The sequence below is a fragment of the Fusarium graminearum genome, chromosome 2 (assembly GCF_000240135.3).
Source record: "Fusarium graminearum PH-1 chromosome 2, whole genome shotgun sequence".
Lineage (NCBI taxonomy): Eukaryota > Fungi > Ascomycota > Sordariomycetes > Hypocreales > Nectriaceae > Fusarium > Fusarium graminearum.
This window is the reverse complement of record NC_026475.1, coordinates 1,673,837-1,682,931: the sequence shown is the minus strand read 5'-3', so window position 1 is coordinate 1,682,931 and position 9,095 is coordinate 1,673,837. Positions and strand designations below refer to the sequence as shown.

Genomic DNA, 9,095 nt, shown 5'->3' with positions numbered 1-9,095 from the left:
ATGCAGTTAAGTTGATCGCTCTCGGATACAGGTTGGCTGTGCATGTGTGGCGCACGCGTGTCGTATAGCCACATGAACCTGGACAGGCCTGACAGGGGAGCTTCAAGGTCATGGTAACCCAGCCTGCCTAACATACCTTACCTTAGTACTCTAGCTCAGCCCCGCTACGTCCTTCGCCGCTCGTTCGTCATCTGGTAGAGAAGAAGCTGGAAGGAAGCCTGTTTAAACACTCGTTTACCTTAACTTGCTTTATTTGCAACTTCTCAGGAGCTTATTTTATTAGGTGAAATATACACCAGTCAATAGGTATATCTACAAAGACGTCTACGACGTAAGATAACAGTCTACAGTGCATTCTAAGGCTCCCGTCTACCAGATCGGTTCAAGTGACGTGCCTGTGGAGTGCGACGGCCGACGTAACCCAGGGTCTTGGTACAGGGACATCTTCATCTCGCATCACTGTCTCCAACGTATTCCCAAACTTAACTGCAACTCTGTCGCTTCTGTTGGCCCTCTTCCTTCTGCCATACGATCTATATCCGCACAAGATCCCCAAGGCTTCTAGCCAACAAATACCCCACGCGCCCCTACCGCGTTGACTTACTTTCCCCGCCGCCTGTCGACAAACGATACCCAACTCACCCACCATGTTCCGAGCCTCAGCAGCAGGTCCCTACGACGATGTCGTCAGTACGTTATGCCCCTCTCATTCTTGCCAAACTGAGCGAGCAGGCTGCCTTTAGTCAGCGCTCGTTCCTTTGTGTCTGTTCGTGCGACTAACCCCAGCATAGTCAAGGCCACCGACGAGAACCTCACATCCGAAGATTGGGGTGCCATTATCGAGGTCTGCGATAAAGTAAGCAACGATCAGAATGGCGCCAAGGAGGCTGTCCAGAGTATCATCAGACGTCTCGCGCATCGCAATGCCAACGTCCAGCTTTACACTCTTGAGGTACGACACAGTCCTACTTTCTGCCATCAGAATTCGTCTGCTAACCCCAGATCAGCTTGCGCATGCGCTCGCCCAGAACTGCGGAAAGAGCATGCATCGCGAACTGTCCAGCCGTGCCTTCACAGACGCCCTTCTTCGCCTGACCAACGACCGCAACACCCACACACAAGTCAAGTCAAAGATTATTGAGCACATGAAGAGTTGGACCGATATGTTCAACAATGACCCTGAGCTGGGTATCATGGGTGATGCCTACCACCGTGCCACACGAAGCAACCCGAACCTTCAGCCCCCAAGCGCTCCTCAAAAACAGGGCCTTACCGATGTCGATCGCCAGAAGGAGGAGGAAGAACTGCAAATGGCGCTCACGCTTAGTCTCCAAGAAGAGGAGCGCAAGAAGACTGCTGCCACCAGTCCAGGGGTGCAAGCTGGTCCCAGCAACCAGACAGAGAGTCCTGCTCCCCCAGCGCCAGCCGGCACCACAGCTGCGACAGTGAGCCGAGTGCGTGCTCTCTTCGACTTTGCACCCTCTGAGCCTGGCGAGCTTGAATTCAAGAAGGGCGACGTGATTGCTGTTCTCGAAAGTGTCTACAAAGATTGGTGGCGAGGCTCCCTCAGGGGCAAGACTGGTATCTTTCCACTCAACTACGTTGAGAAGCTTACCGATCCCACCGCGGATGAGCTTCAGCGTGAGGCTCAGATGGAGGCTGAGGTGTTTGCCGAGATCAAGAACGTCGAGAAGCTTCTCACATTGCTCAGCACTTCTAACACAGCGCCTCGAGAGGAGGACAACGAGGAGATTTCCGTACGTTTCAACTGTTGCGCATTAAGTGGATGGACCGAGCTAACATAGTTTCTAGAAGCTGTACCACCAGACACTCGCTATTCGACCAAAGCTCATCAAATTGATTGAGAAGTATTCTCAGAAGAAAGGTCAGTATGGGAGTATTGCTTGTGTGGCACGCGACTAACGATAACTAGACGACTTTACACAATTGAACGAAAAGTTCATCAAAGCTCGACGGGACTACGAGGCTTTGTTGGAGTCTTCTATGGCTCATCCTCCCCAGCACAACTACCAGCAGTATGCTATGCGCCCAGCTCCTGGCCAAGGTTATCCCCAAGCTGGCGGATATCCTCCCCAAGGAGCACCGCCTCAGGACCCATCACGGTACTACACGCCTGGTCCTGGAGGTTAGTAACCTTTCTAAAAAATCGACATGCAAAGCTCATCTGACCGTATCTTAGAGCAACCTCCATACCAGGCTTCGTCTCCTCCCCCTAACTTCCAGAACCAACCCCCAGGCCAACCAGCTCCCTTTTATGTAGCAGGAGCTGAAGTGCCCGCTGGCTCTCAACCTTATCCTCCTAGGAATGAATCTCCTTCCAACGGCAAACAACCCGCCCCTATCAACACCTCGACACCTGGCCAGAACTTCAACCCTTACAATCAAGCTCAGAGCAATAACCCGTATGGTCAAGCGCCTATGGGAGGTCGACCTGGAAGCACATATGGAGCCCAGGAGCTGGCCACTTCTGTTTACGACTCACCTATTGCAACCAACAACCCACAACCGCTTGCCCCGTCTGCCACATTCTCTAGTTCAGTGTATTCTCCCGAAGAACCCAACGAGAACGCCACTGCACCACCTTCTGGCCCCTACGGTGGACACCAACAACAGCCACAGCAATATCAGAGTTACAACCCTTCACAGGCTCCCCCTATGCCCACAGGGTCGGCTCCGCCTCCGCCTCAGAGTGTTATGACTCCTCCCCCTCTGCAGCCTGGAAACGCTGCCGGATATGATGCTCGCCACGGTCTCCCCAGCCAAGGCGGCGGTGGTGGACAGAACCAGTACAAGCCATATGTCCCTCCTGGTGATGGTCCCTCGGCTCCAGCACCAGACAGTTACTACCAAAGTGGCGGGGTTTATTAGAGACGCGGCTACCCGTCAAGGACAGTCGACTTTTACTATAGCTTTCAATAACCAGCCTTGCACTTTTTTACAGCTGTGAGCTTTTCTATTCCACTTGTTTTTGGTAATTCATGCAACACGTAACCATATGCTTTTGTTTGAATTCGCTGGACATGGTGAACTTTGCTATATGTTTGGGATACCAGGGTCAAGGTGAGGTCGAAACCACAACGGGCCCATGAGGATAGGTAGATAGCAGGAAATCCAACTTTTATAAAGTCTTGTTTATATGGGCAATTAAGCTCAGTGATGACTTGTAACAGAGCCGGACTATATCTCCCTATTGGTAAATAGCCGTTCCGTTTTACAACCTGAAACCTTGACCGTCACGCCCCTGTAACAGTCCCTTTTTTTTGCCGCCTCCCGACCCATTTTCCCCCCGTCTCGATTTCCCTACCTCCTCTCTCTTCACTTCCCTTCACTAAACTTGACCAAAAATAAATTAATTCACCTTCTTTCGAAAAGCCCTTGCCGGCCATTTTTTTTAATTCAATTCTTATTCTCTTGTGTTTCAGCTGGTTCTGTAACTTCAAGCGTCTTTCTCTATCTCTTATTCCCCACAATATCTTGTCTCTTGAGTATCTCTTCAAGCATCACGCCACTGCGTATTAAACCTCGTCACAATGAAGACTACAATCTTTGTCACGCTTCTTTCTGCTGCTGCGTCTATCGTCAGCGCCGGCATCGTCGTTACGCCTGTGTTTTTTGACCAGATTGTTGAGAAGCTCTCTGGTGATTGTCCCTTTGGCGTTGTCACACCTCAGGGCTGCGCGTAAGTATTCGCTTTCCATGTTGGGCTTCTTATCATGGTACTAACTCTTCAACAGTCGTCAGCGTGGTTAGAGGGTCAGGTCACGGAGTGGAAAAGAAGTATTTTGTTACGGGATAGACCCAGGTCTAAGGAACTGTTCAACTTGGGCGTGCCATTCTTTGATGGACGAAGAAATAATACCATTCAAGCGTGTCTTTTATTTACAACATACTCGGAGAACTTGCATGATGTGTGAATAATACGATGGAGAGTCGATTCAGTACTCGATACGGTCTCTTCTCCTATGATCCTTCATGAAAGCTGATGTTGTCCTGCATACTTATCGAGCCTCAGTTCTTACAACACAGATATCCTTCGTCATACTAGACATATCCTTCCATCGTAAATTCTCCTAGAAGCTAGTAATAAGCGAGGCCTCAACTGTCAAAACTATCCTCGTTCCGCATATCGTATGTCGCTTGCTTCAATGTTAGCATCACTGACCTCGGGTATTAGCTTATGAAAGTCTTTCTTCCAAAGACACTTTGCGTGTCTAACCCCATTGCTCATACAGAATACTCGCAGGAAGTCGTCAGCCCAGGTGTGTAGAAACAAGGGACAGACATCGACTCGACATATTTGATGAATCTTCTTAGGCAGATATTGGACTTGCAACAGGAGTGCCTGGACACAATGTTGTCTTGTAGTGTCCTGTAGGCATTCAACGACCCACCAAATAATATTCGAATTGTTCAAGAAGCATACGGCAACTTGCTACTACTAGATTCAATGATCATCCAACATGATGCTATCGTTCTTTCTCTTGACACAGTTGACAGTATGTAGTAACAGGAATCGAGTTCACGAGTAGTCACCAACACTCCGAGGCTAGGTCCCATATCGCCGCTCATGAGGTCACATCCCTCCGTCGCATCGTCTGAACAAGAAATGTAGCAGATAATATTCCAGTTACTCTGTTAATCGACAGCCCGTACTGTTTCTCCGTTCAAAGAGATGATAGTCACTGTTTCGAGAAGTGGATAGAGGAAGAGAACCGAGATGTCTTTCTTGACCAGAGAAAGGAACTGATCAACGTCACGTTAACTTCGGACAGTCTCAATAATTGCATGCTCTTTATTTAGAATCGCACCAACAAATATTTATCTCACACCCATAAGGACTTTGTTATCATTACATGGGCATGGCACGCCGCGCAATGCCGATGAACAAAACTCTTCCACTAACACAATATGTCTATAAACCCTCACATATCCATTCACATTATACTATGAACCAGAGACTGAGACTATAAAGCAACTCTGTTTTATTTTAGGCCCTTTTCATGCAACTTCAATTCGTGACAGCAATTCCCTTTCACCTGACTCACGCTGCCCAACACCAGCGTCTACAATGAAACTCTTAGGTTTGGGTGACGATATTCTGGTTTCATATCAAATCTGTAACGAGGTTACTAAAATAACTGTTTTGTCCACCCCGCACTATCTTCGTCCGGTTCCAATGTAGATTGTAAGAGAAGTCTCATGAAAAAGAGGCATTCACAGCACAATGCACAGCACTAGAGCAGTTTTAGAGTGACCGATTCTTATTCAACTAATAAACAACACATCTTGAAGTGCATTCACCCCCAAGTCCTAATATCCTATCATCACATTGTCCATAGGCGGGCAGATGAAAACCCAAACCCTTCTCTAACTAGTAGCCAGATACCCAAACTCCATCCTCATTAATCTTCTGGCCGAATATTGTAATATTTTTCGACTCAAGAACCACCACCGGGTACTCACACCGAAAACCTCCAGGGCCTTGGTCAAGTAGAATGGCTCTGCCTGTGTCTCTATAAACTCATCATTGTCTTCATGCGTCCGTAGTTGTGCTGTTGGCAGCGCCATCTGTTGAAGCAGCGTTGAAGCCTCCGAAACGACCGCGACCGCCGCGTCCGAAACGGCCGCCTCCTTGACCACCTTGACCTCCTTGACCACCCTGGCCCCCTTGACCTCCGTTTTGATCACCACCTTGGCCTGCGTTTTGATCTCCACCTTGGTCACCGGCGTTCTGGTCACCACCTTGGCCTGCGTTTTGATCTCCACCTTGGTCACCAGCGTTTTGGTCACCACCTTGGCCTGCGTTTTGATCTCCACCTTGGTCACCAGCGTTTTGGTCAGCGTTTTGATCGCCGCCCTGACCTCCGTTCTGGTCACCACCTTGGCCTGCGTTTTGATCGCCACCTTGACCACCTTGGTCACCACCTTGGCCACCGTTCTGGTCACCTCCCTGACCGTTGTTCTGATCGCCGCCCTGGCCTCCTTGACCACCTTGACCACCGTTCTGGTCACCTCCCTGGCCATTGTTCTGATCGCCGCCCTGGCCACCTTGACCACCTTGACCACCGTCTTGGCCGCCATTGTTGTTACCGCCGTTGTTACCACCGCCGCCGCCGCCATTGCCTCCGACAGTGATACGGATACAATCATCCTGAGCTCCTCGCTGAGCAACAGGCATGAGGACAGGCTGATGGTTGGATGCGGCAGACATACTGCAGATACGGTAGTTTCCATCAGGAAGGCCACCCTCAACAGAGGCAGTGAGAAGACCCTGGCCGTTACCAGCATCGTTGATACCCTTGAAGAAGGCAAAGACTGAAGGGTCAAGAGGTTGTTTAGGGTTCAAGTCATTGCCAGTATCTTGAACTGTGACATGGGTGTGACCGATAATGTTACCACCACCATCAAGATCCTGGGGAGCTGAATAGTAGGTGTTTGTTGCGTTGGTGAATGAACCAGGCGCAAAGTTGATAAACTGCACCGAGATGTCAAAGTTCTGGTTGGCTTGGATGTTGTCACCGTTCTGAGGCGATGTGAAGACAGAGGAAACCATCTTGTTGGCTGCAGGGATCTTTCCCATTGCTGGAGGAAGGGTTAATACAGGATGAGCAGGAAGGATATGCCATTACTTACGGATACCGTTACATGAGCCATCTCGGTTTTGCTCTCCGTTGGTGAGTGTTTGGCCAGCACAGAAGTTGATGAAGTTGTTGTCGTCTCTGCATTGTGTTAGTGATCTGTATCTGTCTTCACAGTGTTATTGGTTAACACTTACGTTGCCGAAGCTGCTTGCTCATCCGAACCGGGCTGGTTACCATCCTGCTGTGATCCGGTCTGTACGGCGTTGCCTTGGAGAGTGTTGCCACCGCCGCCGCCGTTGTTGCCGCCGTTGTTACCTCCGTTGTTGCCGCCATTACCGCCGTTGTTGCCTCCGTTGTTGCCGCCGTTGTTGCCGCCGTTGTTGCCTCCGTTGTTGCCGCCGCCGCCACCACCAAATTGTCGTCGTTGGAGTGCGCGAGCCAAGGGGTGTCGTCGTTGAACCACAGCAGCGTCTGCAATGACAGACATGCTCAAAAGAGCCACCATTACACCTTTCAGCTGCATCTTGAATAAGATTATACTGGAACTGTCTTGTAGAAGGAAAGGGGATGATAGAAAGGCTGAAGGAAAATAAAGCGTTGTCTAAAAGTTTCCGAACGGTACCAGACCAATTCGAAATAAAGATAAAAGAATGGTCACAGACACAAAATAATTTCAACTAGGGCCTCAAAGGAACGAATGGGAGAAAAGAGACTACCAGAGCTGAAGAGAGAGTAAGAAGATGGTTCGATTGTAGGACGGTGGGACGAGGGTTTAAAGCCTTGTGGAAAACTGGAGTTATCATCTAGAGATGATATCGGAAACGAAGTTGCCGAGCAAGATGCTTGCTTCCATTATGACAATCCCAGACAATTCAACGTCTCGGGCTCGCACATCAGACCGGATGGAATTCTGGGCGGTCGAGGGGGGACTCCATGAGCAAGGTCGAGGCTCGAAGCAAACAACGAGCTCTCGCTTGTTCGGCAAGGGCAGTCCTGGCAGGGCCAAGGGGTAGAGGCCAAGAACAAGCGATCAAACTTGATGAGAAACACCAAGAGAAAGCATCGCGGGACAGAGAGACAGCACTAGCTGTGTTTGAGAAACAGTGACGGGGGCATGAGACAGAGGCAAGAGTAGCAGGCGAGGCGGAGTGCTGCATCTAGTCATCCAGAACCGACAATGCCTGAGTTGAATAATCAATAGCAGACCCAGATAATGATTCTCTTCTAGGTGGCTGACGGTTGGTGTGACAAGAGAAGGTTGGGGCATGTTAGTGAATCGCGAGCAGTCAGGGCATATTTGCTAGCGCTTGGCTAAGCTTGGCGGGTGTACATAATCCCGAGAGCTTAACGAGGCCGAGATTCCAAAGCCAAGAGAGAAGGTGCTGATGAGTCAACAATAAGCATGTCATTCTGCTGCATTGTTGATGTTGGGATGAGGCTGGAAGCGTCTCAGCCCGTGCCTCCTTCCTTCCCTTTACGGAGTCTGCAACGGTAGATGCGGCCAATCAGAGTGCTTCAAGTGCTGTACCTGCAGCTGCTGCTGTAAGGGGCGAGCCTTAGGGGTCACCACTTCCAGGCACAGCACGTTTCGACCACTGAAGCTTCGAAACCTTCAACGTTAAGCGCAAGTGTCGGAGAGTGTCCACTTTGTCACAGTAGTCCACTCTCCCTCTCTGGAAAACATCATCTATCAAGTCAAACAGAGGCATTTTTTCAAATATCCATATCTTCTCGCAAGTTGTAGAACCCTCCGGCATTGGCTTGGCTCAGTCATTTCGCACTGCATTTAATTACCAATTTTGTTTCAATCCTTAAACTGCAAACTATGCCAAGCAACGGTGGACATATATCATGGTCACGGTATACTGTCATTCATCTCCTTACCTGGTCAATATCAAAACATGTGTATAAACTTAACGAAAAAGAACAGGTCGGCTGAGGGATGGTCCGAAAACTGTAAAGGCAACTCATTGACTATCTATCGATCGAGTTCTCGTCATTCTCTACTAATAGGATTTGAAGATCTTCTTTGAGCCGGTTTTCGATAACTAATAATCTGTTGCAGAAATGTTGCAAGCGAGTAAGCGTCCATGAAAGACTCACATGAACGTTGCGTTGCAGCCCACGAGGTTGCATTAAACGTTGACCCTTGCACTGTAACTTGACCTGCGACAAGATGCATGTATCACTATTTGTCAACTCAGTTAAGCTTACTACTATTCCCATAAAAATATGTTTGCCTATCCCAATGTTCCAGTTTCATCCCATAACGTACTTTTGCAAAATCCTTTCAGCATGTTAGCCGGGCTGACGTTTGTCTCAGGCTCAGAGTAACATCGAATAAACGAGCATGATTAAATTGGTTTATATCCCATTGCCTATATGATGTCATGTTATAAATGTCCATATCCGTTCATACTCCGGTTTCTAGAGTGTTTTCATGCGTAACCTTGGTATTATCGTTATTCCACAAGACAATGATGCCAAGTCGGG

At 49.1% G+C, this 9,095-nt stretch overlaps 3 protein-coding genes across 3 annotated transcripts; 2 read left to right on the top strand and 1 right to left on the bottom strand.

The window, feature by feature from the left end:
- Positions 1-647: 647 nt before the first annotated feature.
- Positions 648-2,889, top strand: FGSG_08492 (uncharacterized protein; the record flags this gene model as incomplete). Its single annotated transcript, XM_011321968.1, has 6 exons — positions 648-690; positions 792-952; positions 1,008-1,757; positions 1,813-1,885; positions 1,934-2,146; positions 2,201-2,889. The coding sequence occupies 6 exons, from the start codon at positions 648-650 to the stop codon at positions 2,887-2,889; spliced, it is 1,929 nt and encodes a 642-aa protein (XP_011320270.1).
- A 460-nt stretch (positions 2,890-3,349) lies between these two features.
- On the top strand, positions 3,350-3,902 carry FGSG_08493 (uncharacterized protein). Its single transcript, XM_011321967.1, has 2 exons — positions 3,350-3,700; positions 3,756-3,902. The coding sequence occupies exons 1-2, from the start codon at positions 3,552-3,554 to the stop codon at positions 3,769-3,771; spliced, it is 165 nt and encodes a 54-aa protein (XP_011320269.1). The 5' UTR covers positions 3,350-3,551; the 3' UTR covers positions 3,772-3,902.
- Positions 3,903-5,554: 1,652 nt separating this feature from the next.
- Positions 5,555-7,089, bottom strand: FGSG_08494 (uncharacterized protein; the record flags this gene model as incomplete). The annotated part of the gene is made up of 3 exons (XM_011321966.1): positions 5,555-6,603; positions 6,655-6,740; positions 6,797-7,089. The coding sequence occupies 3 exons, from the start codon at positions 7,087-7,089 to the stop codon at positions 5,555-5,557; spliced, it is 1,428 nt and encodes a 475-aa protein (XP_011320268.1).
- Between the last annotated feature and the right edge of the window lie 2,006 nt (positions 7,090-9,095).